This window comes from Microcaecilia unicolor, chromosome 11 (genome assembly GCF_901765095.1).
Source record: "Microcaecilia unicolor chromosome 11, aMicUni1.1, whole genome shotgun sequence".
NCBI lineage: Eukaryota > Metazoa > Chordata > Amphibia > Gymnophiona > Siphonopidae > Microcaecilia > Microcaecilia unicolor.
The window spans coordinates 55,301,095-55,327,266 of record NC_044041.1 but is presented as its reverse complement, the minus strand read 5'-3'; the positions used below and the strand labels follow the sequence as shown (position 1 = coordinate 55,327,266).

The 26,172-nt window shown below is 41.9% G+C and overlaps 1 protein-coding gene across 4 annotated transcripts in view; it reads right to left on the bottom strand.

Moving 5' to 3' along the window:
* Positions 1-26,172, bottom strand: part of ARVCF (ARVCF delta catenin family member) — a 473,516-nt gene that overhangs the window by 110,171 nt on the left and 337,173 nt on the right. For all 4 annotated transcript variants that reach the window (XM_030218017.1, XM_030218015.1, XM_030218018.1 and 1 more), the window contains exon 6: positions 1,131-1,248. In XM_030218017.1, the coding sequence (XP_030073877.1) occupies positions 1,131-1,248 (118 nt within the window). The remainder of the gene's footprint in view (positions 1-1,130; positions 1,249-26,172) is intronic.

The window sequence follows — 26,172 nt, the reverse complement described above, 5'->3', positions numbered from 1 at the left end:
AATTTCTTGACATCAAGGACTCACACAAAAAGGTTCGTTTAATAGATATTTGATATATCACCTACTGGAGTTCCATCTAAGTGGTTTCCATACATCAGATTTAAAATAAAATTAAACAGAATAGAAGAAACAGAAGTTACAAACTTTGTTAAAGGATAGCAGCAAAGAGAAAGCAGTAGTTATATAGAACCAACCGGTCCAGGCATACCTCTCAAAACATCCACTATACTGGAGTGGAGTGGAGTGGAATGGAGGAGTAGCCTAGTGGTTAGTGCAGTGGACCTTGATCCTGGGGACCTGAGTTCAATTCCCACTGCAGCTCCTTGGGATTCTGGGCAAGTTACTTAACCCTCCATTGCCTCTGGTACAAAATAAGTACCTGAATATATTTAAACTACTTTGAATGTAGTTGCAAAAACCTCAAAAAGGCAGTATATCAAGTCCCATTTCCCTATGGTCTGTGAACTTGTTGTTGTATAGGCCAGTTCATATATTTTTTTTTTATTACATTTGTACCCCGTGCTTTCTCACTCATGGCAGGCTCAATGCGGCAGGCAATGGAGGGTTAAGTGACTTGCCTAGAGTCACAAGGAGCTGCCTGTGCCAGGAATCGAACTCAGTTCCTCAGTGCCCCAGGACCAAAGTCCACCACCCTAACCACTAGGCCACTCCTCCACACCATTCATCTAATGTCAACATTCACCTGCAGAAACAATCTGCCGCGGCAATCAAGAAGATCCAAAGGAAGAGAGATTGTGGCCTTAACCCTTATCCCTGATGAAAGTGTGTGAAACCCGCGGAGTCGGGCGGTTTCAGAAGAAGGCGTCTATTGGACATTTTCAGTTTGCTTCTATTACTAGCGAGGCAATTTTTCCAGCGAGGCAACTTTAAGTTAAGTACACAGTGTTTGCGATATGTATTATTTTAGAGTGGTTTAATGACACTTATATAGCACTTGGGTGATGAAGTATGAATTATGTAAAAAAAAACACCCTCCCACAATCTTTGTGAGTAACCCAATGAAAGAAGTGCTATACCACTGATTAGCAGCTTTTTTGTACATGTGGCTTATGCAAAGGAACCAGTGGATCCTGATAAATAGAAAGGGACAACGGAATCCTGAATTTCACCTTGTTGTCTGTATCCTTCTTTCCCACAGCTGATTGTAAAGCGTGCAGGAGAGCATCAACCAAGCCGTCACACTCCCGGAGTCTTCTGCGTGCCTCTGCACCATCCGAACTCACATTTCTAACCAAGTATAAAAGTAAAAGAAGGTTTCAGTGGGTAACGTTTGAGTGATCAACTGAAAAAATTCTTTTCCATTTAATCCCATTTATAATCCACCTGGTTTAATTTGCCCTAATCATGACCTCACTGCTCCTAAACTTCCTGTTTGGTTTTGTCTTTGTGTCTTGACTAGACTGTAAGCTGATGTGTCCCTCATGTGTCTCAGATCAGAGCCTGAGAGAGATGAAAGAGGGCTCACACAAATAGGGCAGGGCTGCAGGAGAGGAGAGGAGGCGTTAAAATAATGAGAGCTGAGTTAGTATTCCATAAGGGCAGGGGCAGCCCGACCATTAGGCCACCTGAGGTGGGAGCTTCAGGTGGCACTCTTCCAGGAGCAGCATCTCCCCCCTTCCTTCCTCCACCCCGTTTCCTGAGTTTACCTTCTTTTTACATCTTTTTATAAAAGTTGGCGGTGGCAGCAATTCCCATTCACTGCCCTGCCGCCAGCACCCTCCTCTTCTCTTTACTGTAGCCACCTCTCTGATGGAACTTCCTGTTTCCTCAGAGGAAGCTGCAGCTTAGTAAAAGGACCCCTAAGTATACATCACATAAAGTTAATTTAAAAGCAAAAGCTTCTGCATTTTTAACATCTCATGTAATTTTTGGAATGAATTACTATATATCTGCTGAATAATGAAACAACAACAACAACAACAACAACAACAGTAAAATAGATCTTATATGTTCAAGTGTATATATACCAAGTTGTAAGTTATCCAGGAGTTTCCATTCTTTGTTGCTGAAGACAAGGTGGCAATTCCATGACTTGATGCCCACATTTTCGTACCCTGATGCAGGGTGGTTTGTGCTCATTCTATAACAGCAATTCCATTAAAGGATACCACTGCAAACCGGCACTGGCTCACCAAAATCAACATGTGCCCACTTATGGTACTGCGGTGGCAGGCATAAATGAGCGTGCATAAATAGGACAAGCTACGCAGCATCTTACAGAATTATATTTATTAAAACTTACTATACCGCTTAACCTTTGCCAAACAAACCAGTTCACAATTTATAAATAACATACACAAACAAAATGAAAACAAGAAAAAAAAAAGCAGAGAGCGGGAACTCCATTGACATAAAAGGAAAATCAAGAGGAAAATAAACATTCATACAAAGAGCCACTCTCAACCAAGACACACATATCATTCTTCTTAAGCCTTGTGTTTTACAGAAAGCTAAAGTGTCTTATTAATATATCTTGTTAATAAATTCTATAAGATATGTGTGTTGGTGGGAGACAAGCACATGTTCCGCCCAAGCTCCACCCATGTGTACTACTACCTCGCAGTTGCACGCAATTTCACTTAGGCAAGCCCTTAGGTCAAGTATGCACGTAAAGCAAGTATGCGCCCAATAGCTCGTGCACAGTTATAGAATTGCCCTTTATGGAAATTGCAAATTGCAGTAGTATCATGGTATATACTCAGTTCTGTTCCTAAATTCCACTTGCAAATTACCAGCCCTGCAAATTTTCTGAATCTTTTAACCAATATTTATTGTTACAGTTGAATCAGGTCCTATTCTAAACCATCTACAGCTGAGTCACTGCAGTATGGCACACAGGCAGCTCCAGGTCATCACAGACAAGCTGAGCCAGGCCTGGTTTTACTTTATTCCTGGCTAGTAGGGAAACTATTATTATGGTTATTATTGTTTTTTTTAGGGAAATCAGCACTGGCTCACCTCATTCCTAATGACTTGCAGAAAAAGAAAAAAACCCCTATAAAACAAGGTTTAACTCCTAATTTAAATAAAAAAAAACTATAGCAAATATATATATATATATATAAAAAGAAAAATAAGCACACTGCGGAAAATTAGAATGCGAAAATTCTTCCATCGATAATTTTTGCATTATAACAATCCTTTTGCTTAATTTGCTTTATTTTGTAATATGACATTCAGTATCAACTCTTGTTAAATAAAGAAAAGGCTGATCTTAAGCTATAGAGTTGCAGATATATCAAGGGGGTGATAAACACTATTCTCAAGGGGAGAAAGAGGCCATTGCCAGCAAACATTCATTTGAGTGTAGTGAGGAGAGAGCAAGGAGAGGCCAGGAAGACAGTGTAAATGCGGAAAGGACAACAGAATCTGTGCCCCTAACAACACTGAGGGCCCTGTTTACTAAGCCGCGCTAATGCTAAAGACACCCACAAGAATATAATGGGTGTCTCTATCGTTAGCACGTGCTAATTTTTAGTGCACGCTAAAAAGTCTGTGCGCCTACAGCGTGGATTAGTAAACAGGGCCCTGAAAAGTTATAGATTATTCAAGCCTTCTACTTAATCACTTTGGGGCCTGTTTACTAAAGCAGGACAAGTTTTTGCACTTATCGCATCTTGGGGCCCTTTTACTAAGCTGTAAGAGGTGGCCTGCACTAGCATCAGTGCATGTTTTTATTTTAATTCTTTATTTTAGTTCTGAATTTGTACCCCACATTTTTCCACCTAATGGCATTGACGCAAGCTGAGGCCCCCTTATACCGTAGTGGGTAAAAGGCTGTCCTTTTTGCTGGAAAAGAAATGGCCATGCGGTAAGTGAACCACTTATCGCGTGGCCATTTCAGGGGGGGGCGCACTTACCGCCACCCACTGACGTGGAGGTAAGAGCTCCCATGCTAATCCGGCAGCTCGCAGCACTACCCGATTACTGCTGGGTAAGCACCAGCACTACACAAATAGAACATTTTTTATAGCACCGAAAATAGCACACACTGGGGGTAGAAGCCACCACCGGGCTACCAACTGGCGCACAGCAAGCCAGTTGCCGCACCCCAACCCTTTAGTAAAAGGACCCCCCTTAAGAGGGCAGTTCTATAACTGGACATCTGGTAGGAGCCTATTGCACAAAGGCATCTACTTTCCTCAAATATCCATGTAAATGTTTGATCAGATATCAGTCGGAGAAATTTGCCTAGTATGAACCATCTCAACTCGCAGCCTTTATAACATCTAGACGAGATGCTGGAAGTTGAACTATCTAGCATTTACTTTTGTTAAAAAGTTGATTCTTTCACACCCGAAAAAAAGCTTTCTTTGTTATTTCCTTAACTCCATTTATTAGGAATCTTGGACTCAATTGTGGACTTAAGTGAAGTTAAAATTAACTATTTTCTTTATTTGTTAAACTAAATCTGTATTAATATTTCACTTTAACAGAACTTTTCTGTACAAGTATTTTTGCTTGTTTAATAATGGAAATTAATAAAAATAAAATTAAAAAAAAACCTCTGGTGTGAGCAATTAAGCCAGCCATAGAGCTGGTGTGTTAGCGCCTAGATGCTGCAGATATATGTATAATTTACAGGATTTTCTGTTATACATGTGTGCACACTCCCCTTACAAAATATACACTGTGTAAATTAAGCAGCTGTTTACAGACTGGTGCTGAGGCAGTTACACATTTATGTGCACATATACGTCAGTAAATGCCATTATACTACAAATTTAAGCACATCATCAACATGTAAATATTAGCACCTATATGATACAGAATTACCCCTAAGTGTACAATTTAAGGTGCATTAAGTGTGTGGTAAATGCAAGGGACATATCCAACGTCTGCCCTGCATTTACCGTCCAGGGCAAACACTTAACACATGGATCCGATGCTACTTACCAAAGCATGGAACACAGGCCTCAGTGCTACCTAAAAGTAAGCAAAAAAAAAACCCAACAAAACACTTGTGGCATGCTCCCTCCTGATCCAATCCCTCCGCCCAGTCCCTTATCCCAATCAGCACTCCTCTGAACCACAACAACCCCCAAAAGCAAGCCTCTTCCCCATGCAGTAACACTCCCCACAATAAAGCCCCCCCCCCCCCATGTTCAAGCACCCTACCCAGGACCCCCTCCCAACAGAAGGTTCCCTCCCACAGGACCCTCACCCAAGCCCAATTATCCCTCCCCCCCTCAACCATACTCCAATTCTCCCTTGAGTGGAGGAGTGGCCTAGTGGTTAGTGCACCCGTCTGGAAATCCCAAGGTGGCCGGCTCAAATCCCACTGCTGCTCCTTGTGATTTTGGGCAAGTCACTTAACTCTCCATTGCCTCAGGTACAAAGATTGTGAGCCCTACTGGGACAGAGAAATATCCCGTGTACCTGAATGTAACTCACCTTGAGCTACTACTGAAAAAGGTGTGAGCAAAATCTAAATAAATAAATAATAATAAATCTAGGGATTTCCCTGGTACTCTAGTTCAGAACTTCTCAACTCTCTCCTGGGGGCATACTTAACCAGTCGAGTTTTCAGATTTACCACAATGAACATGCATAGATAGATTTGCATACAATAGGTCTTCAATATATGCAAACCTATCTCATGCACAGTCATTGTGTAATCCTGAAAACCTGACTGGCTAGGTGTTGAGGAGCACTGGTCTAGTTGGCCATGGTGGATCCCCTCTGCTCCTGCCCCATAGCTGCTCTAGGTTTAAAATGACAGCTATGATGCCTAGTGCTATTTTTCTAATACTACCACCAGGGGTCAGCCTGCCACACCCTTTTATATTACTGTGCAACTCATCAATTTTCTTTTTGTACTAATTCTATTTTTGGCAGGTTAACGTGGGTTCCTTCTGCTTTCTCTGAAGTAAACAAGCAGCTTTTTAGAGGAAGAAGAAGCAGGAGAAAGTCACAGTGTTTCCCCAAAGCTGTGGGAAAAAACTGCTTTCAATGCATTCATTTTCTCCAGTGGTGAGAGCGCAACATAATATAATAACATTAAGCAACATAGGGCAACGTGCCAACACAGTTAAAATTAGCTGGCTTGAAATGGTACTGAGTGTTCCTGCTTTCACTCTTTGCTTCAGCTCAAATTCATACTGGTGTTGGGACCCTTTCTTATGCTGCATCCTAAGGTAGGAATCCTAGAGGTGACCAAGAGGGGCATTTTCAAAAGGGACGTCCAAGTTGCGATTTGGACGTCCTTGCAAAACAGCGAAATCCAGGGGTGGGAAAACCCATATTTTCGAAACAAAATGGATGTCCATCTTTCGTTTTGAAAATACCGCCACAGACGTCCAAATCCTTAATTTTGGACGTCCCTAGACATGGACATTTCTGACTTTCGGCGATTTTCGAAACTAAAGATGTCCATGTCAAAAATGTCCTAATGCAACGGAGTGCAGTTGGAGACGTCCTAAATCGGGTTTCGATTATACTGAGTTGGACTTCCCTGGGAGAAGGACGTCCATCTTCCGATTTATGTCGAAAGATGGATGTCCTTCTCTTTCGAAAATGAGCCCACAAGTAATCGAAATGCATTGACTGAAATGTCCCATCTCTTATACTGCATATAACATTATTTAATGGAGAAATATACTGGTTAAACTGCACCAAGAAATGAAATTAAAGAGTTAGGGCCCCTTTTACTAAGCCACGAAGGCGCCTACGTGTGTCCAATGCGCGCCAAATTAGAGTTACCATGTGGCCCTTACGGTAATTTCAATTTTGGCATGTGTCCGCTATGCGCGTCTGAAAGATATTTTTTATTTTCTGGCATGTGTAGCAGACAGGCGCCAAGTGGCATCTAATGCATGTAGGTCATTACCGCCCAAATTCTTTACTGCTAAGGTCTATGGCTGGCGGTAAGGTCTCAGACCCAAAATGGAAGCGGGCAATTTTGATTTAGCCTCATATCCATTTTCGGCACAAAAAAAAGAGGCATTTTTTTGCAGGTGCGCTGAAAAATGGATTGGCGCGCACCCAAAACCCACGCCTACACTACCGCAAGCCATTTTTCAGCGCGTCTTTATAAAAAGACTCCTTAATTTCTACATTAAAAAAAAAAATGGCTATGAATGTAAAGTTGCTACTTTTTAGGACTCTTTCAGGTACTTGATACCTGCTCTGGCCACTGTTGGAGACAGGATACTGGGCTTGATGGATCCTTGGTTTGATCCTATAGGGCAACTCTTATGTTTTTATGTAAATGCTTGAATTAAGTTAATAGAGACTCGGGTGATGGACACAAGACATTATTCTGTGTCTCAAACAGCAGTCTTGCTTTACAATTCTTTCACACATGAATGGGTAATTCTGATATTGGAGGAGTATAGTGACATTTCAAGTGTGGGATGCATTCACATTGGCCTCCAAATAAAAAAAAAAAAAAACCCTCCACCAATGCTGTTGGCTGGAACATGATGACAACTGTGGAGCAATTGTTTGACAAGCTCACAGTTCAATCTGCTGCATATTACAGGTTTTTACTACTTGTATTGAATTCAAACTGGCTTGTTTATAAAAACAAGATGTCACCTCTGTATAATCTGCAGCACCCAGCTGGCACACGCACGGTGGGCTAGATAGGAGAAACCTGAGGTTTCAACGTGTTTTGCAATGTCAGTATGACTCGGATAGTCCAGTGATTGGTATCTATTCCCTAAAGAGAGGGCAAAAGACATGCAAGAAACACACAAATGAACTCAGCAGAGGAGAACGGTAGCAGAATTTAGTTTGCATAATAACTGATCCAGCTTTTTTCTAGTCCACCTTTTCCTTCAAGTTGTTGTATGTTGCAGTGATGTAGATAAATTAGTGAGGAACTGTGATTTTAATATTTTGACTATATTGTAAATTATTTTTCATATTATTGATTGGAAAAACTGGTATATATGTGAACATTAAATTAAAATGGAATTTTGTAGTCCAATCACATTTTGTCCCTAATTTTAGATATTTGGTCCATTTTCACTTCCCTGAATAATTTATCATCCACTCAAACATTTTTTTTTTAGATTCCTTTACAGCACAGGCTGGTCAATATGGTTTCAACAGTCAAAAGCTATAATATTCAAATAGTGAAACAGAGAAAATGACAACAGATAAAAACCACACATCACGTCCAGTCAGCTCATCCATACCAACTGCTCATTTCCCTCACCCTCAGAGGTCTTATGTGCTTATCCCATGCTTTCTTGAAATCAGATAGGGGCCCTTTTACTAAGGAACGCCTAAAAGTGGCCTGTGCTGGTGTAGGCGCGTGTTTTGGACACGCGAAGGTCATTTTTTTCAGTGTGCCTGGAAAAAGGGCTCTTTGTTGTGGCCAAAAATGGTTATGCAGCAAAATTAAAACCAGTGAGCATCCATTTTCAGCCTGAGACCTTACCGCCACCCACTGACTTAGCAGTATGGTCTGATATGCTAACCGGGCGGTAAAAGGTCAGTGCGTGTAAGCTGCCGATTACCACCGGGTAAGCGGCCCTGCGATAGAAAATATTTTCTACTACGTGTTTTGGATGAGCGTCAAAAATGGAATTACCGCCCAGGGCACGTGGTAGCCGGGTGGTTGTTTCAATTTGACACATGTTCGATGTGCATAGGCACCTACACACCTTAGTAAAATGGCCCCTAAGTGTCTTTATCTCCACTATCTCCACCACGAGGCTGTGCCACACAACCACTGCCCTTTCCATAAAGAAATATTTCCTCAGATTACGCCTATCCTCTTTCACCTGCATCATAGGTTCCCTTGTTCCAAGGCTTCTTTTTGATCTACCTCCTCTGCATTACATCGTGGAGGTATTTAAAAATCTATCGTATCTACCCTATCCTGTATTTCTTCTAAATAATGAGATTTTTCAGTGTCTCCATATGCTTTATGAGGAGTTCACTGACCATTTTAGTAGCCACCTCTGGACCAACTCCATCCTGATTATAACTTTTTAAAGGTGCAGTCTCCGGAGTTCTACACACTACTTAGATCTCAACAGAGACTTTTCACAGAGGCACTATTACCTCTTTTACCTGCTGTTTATTCCTCTCCCTATGCACCCAAGTATCCTTCTGGCTCCTGTTGTCATCTTAACTATTTGTTTGGCCACCTTATGATCATCTGATACTACCACCCCCAGATCCTGCTCTTCTTTCATGCGCAGAAAAACTTTACCTCGTATACTGTACTGCTCCCTTGGGTTTTACATCCTCAGAGAGGAAGTTATCAATGTTCAGTAAAAAGTGAGCTTTTACTACACCTTGATCTACCATGGCAGTCACCAACCTGAGTTAACTCTGTACTGCAGATTGCCGACTCCCGTGGTAAAGGACTAATGTTGTCCATGAGCCACCTCATATGCACTGTTAGTCCATCAGCTCAGGAGCAGTATAAAGGGGTATGGCTCTGGCTTAAACACAGTTGGTGATAGGACCCACCAAAGCAGAATGCTTAAGGTATTCCATAAGAAGCCCATCCCACCATCGCTCCTGCCCAGACCAGTACCCACCAAAATTGAAGTATGATAAAGCCTGGAGGGAGTCCTTTGAGGGTGAGAGGTCGAGGGGATTCAGGCCTTGGAGGGGTGGTTCACAGTAGTGGCCACCACTGGGGGAGGGGCTAGTCAGGTTGGAAGGGGGGGGGGATAGTTCAGGGATCACTTTGGAGGTGGGCTTATTGGAGGGGCATTCTACTTTGGGCAGGGCCCTATCGCCAACTGTGTTTAAGTTGGTGCCGGGCTCCTTTACACTGTGACTTAAGAGCATCAAGCAGCGGCTTGGCTTTTAGATGGGGTTACTTTGCTGGATACTATGGCTTGTACACAGCAAGCCGTGGTACAGTACTTACATAGTAACGAGCTGCTTTCCATATATTTGGAAGTGTTGCATCTCATTTCTGTGTACCCCATGGTGACTTAACTAATGGTACTGAGGGACAAATTGTGTGTGTTATTGCTCTAACACAGCTTGATAACTTCCCCCTAAATACATGACCCTGCATTTTTAGTCACTAAACTCATCTACTGAACAAGCAGACCATTTCTCAAGCGTCAATAGACTCCTCCTCACATTAATCACACCTTCCATAGTGGTAGAGAACCAACACAATTTCATCCACTCAACTTGTCATCTAACTACAGAAATTACTAGCAAGATATATTCAAACATAAGTGCAAATGCCATGCGTCCAGGAAAACAGCAGATGAGGCTAGAGCTGATCAAACAGCCACTTTCCTTGAGATCACAAGGGAAGCTGAGTAAATGTTATGAAAACTAAACAGTGATTGGTGAAGATGACCCATGAGTGAAGGAATCTGATCCATGAAGATTATGAACAGACAGCACATTCATTCCTGCTTCAGATGAGAAAACTGTGGCATTCAAATACCAAGGTCCCTAAGATACATATTCTAACTCTGTGTGACATTTACAAAGATGGAAAAGGCTTTGCTCACGCTCTGCTGCCTCAAGGGATCCCATCGTCAATTTTTCTTTTGTTAAAATAAAAATATTTCATTGCCTATGTCGAAAACCAAACACTATAAAAGGGTGGCTCTTAATCACTAGGCACTCTTAAGAGTAATTAAAATCTATACTGGCATTTGGGCATGCTCATTGCTCTTGTTAGCTATCAAAGGGGTCCTTTTACTAAGGTGCGCTGAAAAATGGCCTGCGGTAGTGTATGTGCGGGCTTTGGGTGCACGCAGAATCATTTTTCAGTGCCTGTAAAAAAGGCCTTTTTTAAAAATATTGCCGAAAATGGACGTGCGGCAAAATGAAAATTGCCGCGCATCCATTTTGGGTCTGAGACCTTACCGCCAGCCATTGACCTAGGGGTAAAGTCTCACACGGTAACTGGGCGGTAATGACCTATGCGTGCCAAATGTCACTTGGAGCGCATCCGATATGCGCGACAGAAAATAAAGATGATTTTTCGGCCGTGTGTATTAGACGCATGGCAAAAATGAAATTACAGCAAAAGCCACGCGGTAGTTGTGCGGTAACTCCATTTTGGTGCAAGTTGGGCGTGCGTAGACGCGCTTACGCGGCTTAGTAAAAGGGAACCAAAGTTATTAGGTAATCAGTTACTGTTCTAATAGTGCAGGGACACACACACATGGTCCTGCAAGTTGTCATCCTATATAATAATTCTCACCTTCAACGGTCTGACTTGCTGCCTGGGACTGTGGCTCATTCCAAGTTGGTCAGGACGGCTCCGTAGGTCAGGCTGACATCACCGTAGCCATTATGATGTCAACTTCAGAACCCGGGGGAAAAAAAAACATGCCTCACAGCTGATCCATGTCCAGGGGAGGGTTGCTGGACATGGGTGGCTGGAGGGGGGGCAGGGGAGAGAGGAGGGTCGCTGGACATGGGTGGCTGGAGGGGGGGCAGGGGAGAGAGGAGGGTCGCTGGACATGGGTGGCTGCAGGGGGGGCAGGGGAGAGAGGAGGGTCGCTGGACCTGGGTAGCTGCAGGGGAGCCGAGGAAAACCTTGCTAGCGCCCGTTTCATTTGTGTCAGAAATGGACCTTTTTTACTAGTCTTTAGATAATTTTATGTTGATCTAATAAGACATATGAACCTGAACAATCATTAAAACTCTGCACATTCATTAAACCATTTTCTTACTTTTCTTTTAAATTTATGTCTTATTTTTCCAATAAAATATATTGTTCAAAGCTGCTAAACATGTCACAGACTGCTTCAGCTGAAATGAGACCCAAGTACTCCATGCAGTGTGTTATAATTTGTGAAATCAGTCAGTATAAACTAATTAAATCCAGCTAGTGAGATCTAACTTGTGATTCCTCCCCGAGGTTCAGGGACACTATCAAAAGTAACTGCTTAGTAATGGCTATAATTGGCACAGGGTGGATAGCATTTGTCATAGACATGTGTAAAACACTGCAATGTACAGAGTGTACAACTTTCTTTTCAACAATCCTCAATCTCGATCTAAATATGAGGGTTAAATGAAAAGTAATGCCTCCCCCTCCACAACGTACGTTTAAATTAAGATATAGTAACAGGGGCGTAGCTAGGTGGGGCCATGGGGGCATGGGCCCCTACAGATTAAGTCCAGGCCCTTGGTTTTGCTGGCGGGGGTCCCCAACCCCTGCCAGCCGAAGCCCTCTTCAGCGCCAGTCTCCGGTGTGCCGCGTTCGCTGATCTGTGCTGCTTTCTTGAGTCTTGCACGTTCCTTAAGTGAAACTGAGAATGCAGGCACACCGCATTTGCTGATCTGTGCTTTCTTCCTCCTGATGTCCTGACGTCCTGCAACATTCTAGACATCAGGATGTCAGAAGGAAGAAAGCACAGATCAGCGAACACGGCGTGCCTGCATGTTCCTTTAAGTGAAACTGAGCATGCTCAGTTTCACTTAAAGGAACGTGCAGGACATCAGGACTCAAGATAGCAGCACAGATCAGTGAACGCAGTAGGGAATGGGGGGGGGGGGGGGGTGGAGAAGCTACACATGGATGGAAGAGAGAGGAGAATATTCTGCATATGGATTAATGGGAGATGGGGAAATGCATATGGAAGGAAGTGGGGGATTTATATTGATGGAAGGGAAGGGGAAGGGGAAATGTTCATGGATGGGATGGGATGGAAGGGAAGGGAGAGGAGAAAATTCTGCACATGGAGAGAAGGGAAGTGTGTGTTTGTGTGTGGGATGCACATAGATAGAAGAGAAGGGGGGAAATGCTGCAAATAGATAGCAGGGGAAGGAAGTGTGGGATACACATGGATGGAAGAGTAAGAGGAAAGCAGAACCGATGGAGCCGACAGCCGTGCGGCTGCTCTCAGCATCCCAGGAGGTAAGAGCAATGCAGGGGGAGGTTTGGAGGTGATGCGCCGGGGTGGGGTGGGGACGATGCTGCGCCAGGGGGGGTGGGAACGACGCTGCACCGGGGGGGGGGGGGGGGGATGCTGCACCGGGGAGGAGGACGACGCTGCACCTGGGGGAAGTGCGCAGCAGCAATCCACCCCGGGTGGCAGCCGACCAAGGAACACCACTGCCACCGGCTGAATATCAGGCCCAATAATTATTAATTGAAATCACTCCTAACTGTGCAAAGGGATGTCATGAAAGCACCACGTGCAATATAAAAATTCCCCCATATTTCCACCAGTTAATTTTGTGCACGTAGACTTAATCAGTCTGAAAAAGAGAAGGACTGCATGTTTATAACAGCACTAAGCAGCTGAACTTAACTGCAGAACTCTGGTCATACAAAGAGTTGGCATAAATGGGAGATAGGTTTTGTACAGATAAAACTGGGAGAATTTTAAGCTGCTAATCTAGCTGGTTAGGTCTGGCTGAAAATTAAGGTCAAGATAACTGGACAAAATTACAGAATTAGCTTAGCTAAGTGTGTTTTTGAAAATAGATCCATCTGGTTAAGCATACCTAGGTTATTTCGCTGCTGAAAACAATATGCATGATTTCTCTAGATTATCAGCTGAATACCAAGAACTATCCAGTGAAACTTGAGCAACTCTGAAGTCGCATGAATTAAACATTTTTCTCCATCACAGATGCTCCAGGGAAGCCAAATGCTCTGATCCTGTACAGCATCTGTGACCTAATTAAGAAATCTCCTTGGCTCACCCCTGTGTAACTGAAAGAGATTTAACTGAAAGAGATCTTACTGCTGTTCTGCAAGCTGAGAAAGACAGGAGTTAGATTCTCTGTGTCAGACTATAATCAGATATATAGACAGAACCCAGATTTTCTCTTCGGTGTCATTACTTACTCGTTAAGACTGAAGGCCATGTGCAGAAATACAGATGACAATTAGAGAAAATTACATTGGGTTTTTTTTTGTGTGAGTGAAATTAAGCTATTACATTTTCCTTTCTGCTTCCTTCTCCCCTCCATTATCTAGTTCTTTCCTCTTTTCCTAAACAGGACTGCTTTCTGAAATCCCAAAATGAACTGACATCAGCCTCTGAAGTGATTATTCAATTAAATAGTGTTATGGAAGATTATTTAAGAGGGTACTATATTAGTGTTAGAGCACTAGTAAGCTGAACTCTTATGTACGAAAGAATAATATAGTAAAAGTATGAGAACTGTAGACGTTAACACCATTCACACTTGGAATGGATAAATACATTTCTCTTCATTTCACTCAGTGATAAACACTCCCTGGCTTCTATGCTTGTCACATCATGCTTCCACCTATCTATTCCCACCAGGGGCGTAGCTATGGGGGGGCCACGGGGGCCTGGGCCCCCACAAATTATGTCCGGGCCCCTGGTTTGGCTGGTGGGGGTCCCCAACCCCCACCAGCCGAAGCCTTCTTCAGTGCCATCTCCGGCGCAGCCGCGTTCCTGCTCTGCTCTTCTTGCTTCTCCTGTCCTGTGCACGCTGACGCTCCTTTACGTGAAACTGAGGAGCGGCAGCATGCACAGGACAGGAGGAGCAAGAAGAGCAGGGCAGGAACGCGGCTGCGCCAGAGACGGCGCTGTAGGAAGGCTTCGGCTGGCGGGGGTTGGGGACCCCCGCCAGCAAAGGTATTTGCGAGGCGAGGAGGGGTGCGAGAAGGCACGAGGCGGTGGCTGCGGGGGTGAGGTGAAGCAAAGCGAGGCATGGCAGTTAGGGTGATGGAGGCACTCAAAATGTGCCCCCAACCTCGGGCTCTGGCCCCCTCCCACCGTAAGGTCTGGCTACGCCTCCGATTCCCACTAAAATGTCTCTCTCCCTCCTCTCTCTGAATGGAAGTGTAAACCATGGCCAACAGCAAGATCCTCTCTGCTTTGTTTCTTGGCCGGGGTCTTCCTTCTGGTCCCTCTGATGGAAATCTCCCTCATCAACTGACCGATATCCAGGACCAGGAAAACTCTTATTATTTAGGGTTTATGGACTTAGGCAGTAATGTCTTTTGCCTATTATTGGTTGCAGCAGGTGACATTAAGTGTTGTGCCTTATTAGCACAAAATACAACAAAAAGCACCAAGAGCCTCCAAAAACAGGACACAGTTCCTTGGATTGTAAAAAACAATCTTCCAATATGGACCCGACACGGGCCGTGTTTCAGCGCACAGCGCCTGCGTCAGGGGTCAAATGTGTTCTAATGTATCGAGCGACCACTTTATAAAGTGGATGAAATTCTTTTTTATTTTATAAGTAAGAACTTTAGTTGCTGTACACAGCATTCATTTCATATTAGAACACACTTGACTCCTGACACAGGTGCTGTGCGCTGAAACATGGCCCGTGTCAGGTCCATATTGGAAGACTGTTTTTTTTACAATTAGAGGAACTGTGTCCCGTTTTTGGACTTTTTGTTGTATTTTGGACCCTCTCTGTGTTGTTGTGCCTTACTAGCATGTCAGGATTGGACCAGACCTCACAGAGTAGCCTAACTTTATCATGTTCTCAGCTTCTGCTGCTGTTGTGCAAGACCAGTACATGTAGGTGAAGAACTTCCTCCTGGAACACAATATTTGTGGTTTACTTACAGAGATGGTGGAACTTTACTGTCAATCCACTTAATATTTCTTCTAAGGCCTAGGTCAGAGGCTTCAATTCAGTGTCTCTTGGTTTAACTCTCCTAATTCATACCAGCCTAACAACTATTGCTCACCCACTCTCTATTATCACACTAAAGTAGCTTCAATTTCAATGAATATGTGACACCTGGAGCATCAGCCTGTGGAATTCACACATTCAGAAACAAAAACAGTCTTCCTTTAATGTATTTTCAGTTTAAGTATGCACCACCTCAAGGAAGTAATTCCAGCAGGCAGAACATTCTGTCTATAAGACCTTTTTGCTAATCACATGGCTGTTCTAAAAAGGAAAATCTATATTTAAAGATTCTACATGACTGTCCAGCACTGTGTCATCCTAAAACAAGGCTTTGGTTTAAGAGATGATATACAAAGTTTCTGTAATGGTGTATGTTATGTATTTCAATAAGAGTTGCCAGCACCACAATATTAGAGGTTCAGACATGTTTTAAACCCATTGTTTCTCAGCTTTTCTAGAGCAGAACTTGTACCGCGAGAGAGTTTTTTTCTATTTGGTGAATTTGTGCTTTTTGTTGGTGTTTCTATGACCTGAGATTTGGCGTTATCCTTTGAAGTGTTGTTATAATTGAACCTGTCGGGTCTTAGCAATAAACTTCTGAGTTAATGCCCTTACCTTGAAGGCCTTTGTACTTTTGTGTCTAATAACTGAGGCTAATAGAAAAATACCACGTTTTAACAGTAGCCCATGTTGACAACTTCCCCCTCTTGGCCTATCCAGTCTTCCCAATAACAACATCTACTAATCTTTACTGTCCCTTCCTCTCCCTTAGAGATTCTCTGTCCATGTCCCATGCTTTCACAAATTCAGATGCAGTCCTCTTCTCCACCACTTCCACTGGGAGGCTATTCCGTGCATACATCATCCTTTCCATAGAGAAATATTTCCACAGATTACACTTGGGTGTATCCCCTTTCATCTTCATCCCATGCCCCTTGTGTTCCAGAGCTTTCTTTCAGTTGAAAGAGGGCCACTTGCTGTGTATTTAAACACCTCAATCAAATCTCCCCTCTCCCGCCTTTCTTCCAAAGTACACATATTGCGATATTTAAGTCTGTCTCCATAAGGATTATGATGAAGACCACTGATCATTTTAGTAGCTGCCCTCTAGATTGATGCCATCCTGTATATATTTTTTTGAAGGTGAGGATTCCAGAATTGTACACAGTACTCCAAATGAGGTCTCATAAGAGACATATATAAAGGCACTATCACCTCCTTTGTCCTGATGGTCATTTGTCTCCCTGTGCACCCAAGCATCCTTTGGGCTTTTACTGGCAACTTTTCAACCTGTTTGAACACTGAAGTCTCTCCTGCTCTTCTTTCATGCACAAAAGTACATCACCCCCTATAATGTGCTGTCCCCTTGCGTTTTTGCAGGCCAAATTCATGACCCTGCATTTTTTTAACATTAAATCTTAGCTGCCAAATTCAAGACCATTCTTTAAGCTTTGCTAGATTCCGCCTCATGTTATTCGCATCATCTGGGGTATCTACCCTATTGCACATTTTGGTATTATCCACAAAGAGGCAAACCTTACCAGACAGCTGTTTCTGCAATATTGCTGACATTGCACTCAACTAGCTTCTAACCCAGTCACTTTAGGGCCCATACACAGGGCACTCAGTTTACTTCTAGCTTGCCTATGTGGAACCATGTCAAAGCTACATTAGCTGTTTAATGTAGAAATTAGTTCACGATAATTATCTGCCATGCAATTAATGCCCAACATTACCTTATCTGCATTGTGAGCACTGCAAACCTCCATAAAGTGCTGTTAACGCAGAGGTTTTGGGTTACCATGTATAAATTCTAACAGTAATTGCAAAATCTGTTTGCTGTTTAGTATATAGGGGCCATAGTGACATATAACAGAGTAATATGAATCCAATTAACAATGGCTTTCAATAACATAACATAGTAAATGACGGCAGATAAAGACCTAAACGGTCCATCCAGTCTGCCCAACAAGATCACTCATAAACTCTCCCTTCAAAGCTGCATGACTTACTATGGAAGAATGGCAGTCTGTTAGAGGAACCCAAGGAATGCTTAAGGTCAATTCTCTCCAAATACTTGACCTGCTCATTTCTGTACTTATAACCATACTTCAAACAGCAAACAAAGGAAATCAACAACTCTATAACATGAGAGCTACACTGTGGCTTCTCGCCCGATATAAACTCTCCTTACTGATGCATGACTGACTTTGGTAGAATGGCAGCTTAAATGAGGAACCCTACCTAATTACAGCAAGTCATAGCGTCACTTTGAAGTCTGCCACACCGGCACATCCACACTTCCCCACCTTATGAGTTCCTGAGACACCATGACCTCTCCTCACCATCAGTAGCTCCTACCTTGAAGGAGAACTCAGTTCTGAAATCTTTAACAGCACACATTTAGAACTGATAAAGAGCGCTAAACCTGACTGACTTAAATGAGCTCAAAAAGCTATCACCAAGAAGTGACTCACATGGATTTGTTTAGCCCTCTTAAGCACATTGGGCAGCAACCCACCAGATAACTTAGTGCCTAATCCTAGCCCCATAATCTATAATCAGTTTAGAAAACCCTGCACTAAGAAACACCCTATCTGTAATGTTAGATACCTGCTAGACAATGGCAATATATACTGTCAGAACACTAGTATAGTTTACAGACCAGAACAAAATGGCTAACATTCGATGGCCTAAAAATACCTTGCTACCTTTTGCAATTAACCAAACAGCTTTCACCTTTGGCACACAAGTCTCAACTCACTCCTGTCCCAGCCATCTATATCAACGCTAGATCTGTGGGGAACAAGGCTCTCTCAACTCAGGGATCTGCTAGAATCTTCAAATCTGGGCTGTTTATCTCAGAAACATGGCTCATAGAAGTTGATAGTCCAATACTGCCCCACATCTACCCACCTGGTTTTGGTATTCTTCATTCTCCAAGACAGAGTAAAAAAGGAGGCAGACTTGCTCTTATCTTTAAAAGCTGTTTTCCATGTGTCTTTAGTTAGTTCTGGGGTTTTCCCTGAACTGGAATACATGCTATACAAATTCTGCAATGATTCAAAAATGGCAAATTATATCGCCCTACTCCTTATTTACCATCCTCCAGGAGCTTGGTCCAAGGCAGAACCACTACTTGTAGAGATTACTTCTTCTGCCATGTCACAATTCTCAAGGATTATCTTCCTGGGAGTCTTAAACCTACACTTGGAAAATGATGCAGATGCCAATGTCCACAACTTCAAATCATTCCTGAAGGACTGCGAACTAACTACATTTTCCGAGGATGCAACTCATGAAAAAGGACATATGTTAGACTTCATATGTCCTATCCTAATAGCTTAATTAGTTCATTCAAATGGAAGTCAGTACCAAGGTCTGACCATTTCCAACTGGATTTCACTATTGATATCTGTATGTCAAGCTTAACCAGACAGAAGTCATCCAAACTCATCTCCACCAGAGCTAAAATCAACGAGGCCACTTTCTGGTTGGTGCTAACAGATTCCCTCACTACCGCATCTCCTACACATGGTTCGATGAAATCCTGCTGAGACACCAAGGTGAAAGCCTTACTAGACAAAATTGCTCCATTTACCACTAAAATGGTCAAAACATCCAGAAATTTGTCATGGTTTACAGAGGAACTATCCATCCTAAAAAAGGAATGTCGACATCTTGAAAAGCAATGGAGAAAGAACAAAGATACTACTGATAAATTGAAATGGAAGTCAGCCTTCTGACGCTACAAAAAAGAAGGTAGCTGACTCAAAATGCCAATGCTATAGCAGCCTAATAGGTCAAGATGATCTGACAACAAAAAGCTTTTCTCTTTAGTTAAAACAATAGCTTCCACTAATAAGGATGAAGATTCACAGAAAACGTGTCCCAATGCCCAAGACCTCGCTGATTATTTCGCCAATAAGATCCTCCAAATTAGGTCCGAACTATCTAAGGCTACTCCAATAGAGGAACATAGCTCAATATGTAGTTCAGCATTAATCACCAGAGATCCTACAACCCAAGGACTCAACACTAACCAAAACTGGGAATCTTTTCAACCACTAACAGCTGAGGATATAAGATCAATATTGTTGAAATGCTTCCGAGCCAACTGCTCCCTGGATCAATGCCCAAAACACATACTCAAATCCATCCCTATGGAAGCAGTAAACTGGTTAATCGATGAGCTCAATGAGCTGTTAAAAACTGTCTCTCTTCTGCCTGATATGGGCAAAATTGTTCTCACTCCACTACTGAAGGTATATGGGCTACACGTAACATCGCCTGCAAACTACCATTCAGTGCTTAGCATACCCTTTTTTAGTAAAGCATTGGAAACCTACTTTAGTAAACAACTCTCTTTTTAACTGGAAAAAGTTTCTATTTTACACTGGTCATAATTTGGCTTCAGATTGTCACATAGTACGGAAACGTTACTGCTAGATTTAACTACATATGTCAAACAACATCTATGCAAAGGTGACCAAGTAATTCTTCTTCAATTCAATATATCGGTGGCATTCGATGCGGTTGAACATACATTGCTACTCAAATGCCTGGATCAGATAGGAATAACAGGGACTGTGCTCAAATGGTTCAGTGAATTCCTTTCAAATTGAAGCTATTCTGTCAAGCAAAATAAACAACTTTCCAACTTCTGGTCTAGTAACTGCAGGGCCCACAGGGATCTCCCCTCTCACCGATCCTGTTCAACTTCTTTATGTCATCCATTGCCTCAATACACCTGGGACTTAATGAACTACTATTATCTTACGTGGATGACATCCTGCTTCTCTTACCAGTTACAGCATCAAACAAAGATCCAACTCATTCTGTAGCGAATGGTATGACTGCTGTTAGAACCTGGGCCCTGACCAATAAACTGAAACTGAATGTGCAAAAAACCAAGGTCCTGTGGTTCCAAAATCAGTCGAATCTGAAACCATAGTATTAGGGGGTCTTCCTTGATTCTTCACTCACCTTCTCTTCCCATATTAGTCAGCTATGGAAGAAAACACTATTCAAAATGAGACAGCTACATCTAGTCAGACCATTCTTTGACCAAAAAGCCTTCGCACTATTAGTCCAAATGCTAGTCCTACCTCACTTGGATTATTGTAACTTTCTATTTCTTGGTATTAACTGTCAATATCAGAAAAAACTGCAAATCATGCAGAATACAGCTGCAAGACTAATATACAAATTGAATAGATATACTAGTGTTTCAACTCATCTAAACAAACTGCACTGGCTTAACACAGCAGAAAGACTCAGGTTCAAAGCTGCTTGTTTAGTTTTTCAAATCTGAACTGCTGACTCACACCGCTTCGCTATATCTGGTCCAGTCTAACAGACTGAAACAACAACTAATGCTAGCATCACCATTTCAAAAGACAATTTGAGATCAGAAGATTTTCAGCTCTCTATTCCCCGTTCTTGGAGTCAAAATATGGAACTCTCTACCTATTCTCATCAGAACAGAAAACAGCTACCTCAACTTCAGGAAGAGGCTAAAAATCTTTCTCTTCCCAAAGACTTCTTCATAATAATCCATCATGACTTCTACTTCCATCCATTATCCTTTCCTTTAATGTTTTTAGTCTCATGCATTACACCACTGGTCTCTAAAGTTTCTCACACCTCATACTAACACTGTCTGCTTTTGTCTCACCTAGAATGTAAACCGCACTGAACTCTGGAAAGGGGATGTTAGCGGCATAAAAGAATTGAACTGAACTGAATTATTCTAACATGGCTGTCCTTTCTCTAATATCAGGCACAGTTGACGCACTCAAGATCTGAAGTTTGGCCAGTTGCATTTTACTTGGTCTTTTTTTATCTGAATAGCAATAGATTTTATGATCATATGTTTACTGACTGTACCATTTCTTCTAAGGAAGTACTGCATGTGTATGTTAATATGAAGACAATGGTGATAGCAACCATACTCTGTACAAATGCATTCCATTTTGTGATTTGTTGTACCTTATATGCCTATAAAAAATGCAAAAATGAAAAAAGTCTGGATGCCACATGTCAGAAACCTTTCTGAATGCAGCTGTTATTCCAATACTAGTGTCTCTTTCAGCTCACTTTAGTGAACATCATCTCACTGCCTTCCTCAATGATTTTCAATTATTCTTCTAGACTGAGTCACCAACCCTACAGATTTGTTTCTTTCATCCCATTATTTTAGTGTATTGATTTCAGATTGACAGAAATGTATACAAACTATCAAAATTCACTCCCATGTAATCAAAGCTAGGAGAAGCTGTCTATCTGAAGGTTTCTAGTCCAACTGCAACCTACTCCCACTGCCCCACCCCCGGCAAAGGTCAGAATTCTTCAGTTTTCATTTTTTTAAGCTGCTTGACAAAAGGATTCTGGCTAGTTCTTACATCATATGCTATGATCAGATGTGAATGGCAAAGACAAACCTTGAAGGCAAATGCACTGTGAAAGCTCCAATTCCCAGTCACTCTACTTACTGCTACTACTTATCATTTCTATAGCGCTACTAGACATACGCAGCACTGTACACTTGAACATGACAATCTAATTAGGATAGACAAACAGGACAAACAAGAGATAAGGGAATATTAAAGTGAGAATGATAAAATAACGGTTCTGAACAAGTGAATAAGGGTTAGGAGTTAAAAGCAGCAAAAACTATACCATTATCTGCAAGCAGAGTGCTCAACTCATTTTCCACACATATAGTTTCTCTTTCTCAAGATTCAAATTATGTATGTGGAAAGCTCAGGAAAAAAACCAAACAGCAGCATTTAAGATACAAGCCCAGGGCTTTCCAAACTCGTCCTGGGCCCGAGGATCCCACAGTCAATCAGTTTCAATATATCTAGAATAAATAAATTTGCATACATGGGAAATCCAGTATATGCTAATTTATTTCCTGCATGTTCATGGTTGATATCCTGAAACCTGAATGGCTATGAGGTTTCCAGGACAGATTTAGGAAGGCCTGCTCTAATAAAATAAAAACAGGCTTTTCATCCAAGTACTGAAAATGGCACCTGGTAGGTAAAGAATAGTGCAGAAAGATCAAGAACATTTCATATATCTGTGTCACGGTTGTGGCCGTGCCCTTATGTTCAGACCTACTGTTTCTCTGTATCTAGCTCTGTGACCTCTCCAGTCTGCCTTTTTCCCTATTGTTGTTCTTCTTGTAAGCCAAACCTCGCTTTGGTCTCCCTGTTTCTGCTTTATTTCCTGTTGTTCTTCCTGTCACCAAGCCTCGCTTTGGTGTCCCTGAAGGCAAGCCTCGCTTTGGTCTCCCTGCTTCTACTTCATTTCCTACTGGTGACATCATCAGCCTTCTCCTTTATAAGGATCCAGGGAGCTTTTCCTACATTGCCTTTGCAAGAGGTCTCTTAATCTTGTGTTACCTATTTAGCGCATTTCCCTGCTTGGCTTGGTTCCTGAGAGGCTTGCTCCTGAAGGTCTGTGCTGTGTTTCTCTGAGTCTTGTGTTTCAATGCTTTCCTTTGTTTCTGTGAGTTTGCTTTTGAATCTTGTTTCCTGAAAGCCTGGCTGTAGAGCCATACCCTGCCCTTGGTGTCTGGGCACCAGGAACAGAACTTGGCAGAAACAGAGCTCAAGAGCCAGGAAGCAAACATGGCAGGCAAAGGATTAAGCAGTCTAAGGGAAGACAAACAAAGAAGCAATGTGCTTACCAGTACCCACAGCTGGATAGCAGTGAAGTAATCAGGTATGATGCTGGCTTCTACAGACTCAGAATAAACAGACAAAAAAATTATAAATTATTTGTATTGCAGTTCATAACCTATACCAGTGCCCTTGATTTGCTGTTACGTGATGTCAGATTTTATTGTGCTTTTATATATATGTTTATATGCACTATCATACAATTGTTGCATTATATATACTTCTTTTATATATATATTTTCTTATATATGCTCTTTTATGTACATGTATATATATATATTATTTATATTGGGCAGTGCGTATCGATATGTTTATTCATGTAATTATTTTAGTATACTCTCTATGTATACCTAGTAATATTCCATATTTTATTAATTGTTTTTTGTCAATTCATATATTTGATATATTATGTTCGTATGTGTGTTATATTTTATTTATTATGATCTATGATAATTATTATATATTTGTTCATTGTAGCCCCTGACGCAGCCCTAGGTGGGCGAAACACGGCCTGTGTCGGGTGATTTGTTCATACACGGTATCTTCAATAAAATCTTTTTGTTGTGACATTGATCTGCTGGCTTTCTTTCCCATATTGGATTTTGCAGATCGTTTGCCTTGTTGTTTTTTCTAATCCAGTCCTTGCCTTGTCTTGCGCTTTTCTGGACCCAGTTTTAATCTACTTCCGTGTTTTGCCTTGTCTTGCATTTCTGGGTCCCAGTCCCAGTTTTAATCCAGTTCCAAGTCTTGCCTTGTCCTGTGTGAGTTCCAGTTCTGGCCCTTTGCTTTCTTTTCCTTGCCTCGTCTGGATCCGGTTCTTGTGTTGTCCATTGTGTTTAGTTACCTCTGTCCTGCCTTGTTGAGTCTGTTAGTTTATCCTAGTTCAGTCTATTCTGATTCCTGCCTGTGCCAGCCCAGGTGATTTGTCTGCCAAAGCTCCGGCTTTGGTCCAAGGGCTCACCATTCGTGACAGTTGTGACAATCTGTCACTTGCTCTTGACAATCCAAAACATTGTGAAGAACAGATGCCTAGCAAGATTCAAACAGTAAAATTTTGTCTTTCAGGACAAGTTGTAGCAGGAAGAAGCTAAACTTTGCTGCATAAAATCAATGATGCATAAAATGGATGTTGTTTGGTCTCTCCCAAACAACATACATTTCAAATGACACTCATTCATCTCACTTTGCCTTAAGCAACCAAAAAGATGTCACACGTTTCATTTGTTTGTTCACTATATACTTTCACTTTCCTCCTTCTTTGATTTATTGTCTATACTCCATATTTATTACCTTAACACCATTATTGAATGTTTTTATTATCTCTCTCTCTCTCTCTCTCTCTCTCTCTCTCTATACATATATATATATATATATAATGTAATTTATTTTTTAAATTTATAATTATTATATGTCCACACTTGTGTTTTTCTATATGTTAATATCTGCAATTCATTTACATCTATGTAGACTCCTGAAACAGACACTTGTGTGCTGAAACATGACACTGTTGAGTCATCATTTAATAAAAAATTTTTTTACTACATATCAAGAGTCCTTGGTCTGTTTTGAATATCTAGATCCTGTTCCCATGGCATTAAAAAAAAAAAAAGCAAGAGCAATGCCAGCACTTTCATTGCAGTTATGGATGGCGGTTATGGAGCTGGGCGGTGACGCCGATGCCAGCTTCTTCTTTCTTCTCCCCTTGCTTTGATATGAACACACTGATTCTAGCAGGGATCGGGCAGGGCTCTTATTGGCTCACTCAATAATTGGAATGCTCTGTCTCCACCTGCTGGTAGGTGTGGACAACCCATCAGTCATCTCTGGGCCGGGCCGGAGGGACTCTAAGGAACCTATTTTGTTGTTGTTGTTTTTTTTAACTAACTTTTATTTTTCATATAGGAGAGTGATGAACATTTAAAGTCCCAACCAGAGTACTAGAATGAACATCTGTAGAACATTATACTTGGAAGTTACAGGGAGGTCACTGTATTACACTAAGCTTTGCTATTAATGATTTACAATTATTAAGGGATCAAACATGCCTTCTATCTAATACTTAACCAATATCCTTCCTCAGAACCATTAAAGTGAGAGGAATTAGAAGGGAAAACGTTGTCTGAATTCCACTCAAAGGACCCTCATTTCCAGTGGGACTACAAATAATTTTGGTAATAGGCCCTTTCCAAGCACTTTCATTACTTCCTCTATTCAGAAGGTTACTCCAGGGAATAGTTAGTGCAATTTGGAGGCTGCAAGCCACAGAAGCGGAAATGAGCTAACTTTCTGAAGATAAATTAATCAGTGAAAAACTGACATAAGTATTCCTCAATGCACCAAAAGATGCAATGCAGAAGCTTTATTAGTTCTGCTCAAACTATTAAGCTCAGTCATAAAGCTGAAGAACTGATGATGTACCAGGAGCATTAAATTTTTTTATGGACAGTTTACAAATCCGTAGATTGAAAAAAAAAAATCACCTGTAGAAAAATAAATGGCTGTGTGGTAAGAGACAGACAGTAGGAATTTACCAAGGGGAACTCAATCCTTGCCCCCTCGTCCCTCAGTCACAGACAGGGTGCCTCTCCAGCACTGCTTTCCTTTCAGATAGACAAACAGTAAAGAGAATTCCACTGCTGGGACCCTGGAAACAAATTTAAAGCGTCCAGCATACAGATCAGAATAGACTGATAGCAATGTCTGGAAAAAACACCAGGAGAACAGTCACTGTAGAAGCTTCCTCTTGATCTGTCTAATGACATAGTAAAACCCCTCATCCAGCATTCCTACAGTATTCCTCAGACCGGGCTATGGTACACACTCTGCTATAGCTCTGAATGAACACCTCAGTCCTGACCTACAGAACTCCTACTATTCCAGTACTGAGATCCCAGACACACAATACTAGCAAGGAATGTTTCTCTAG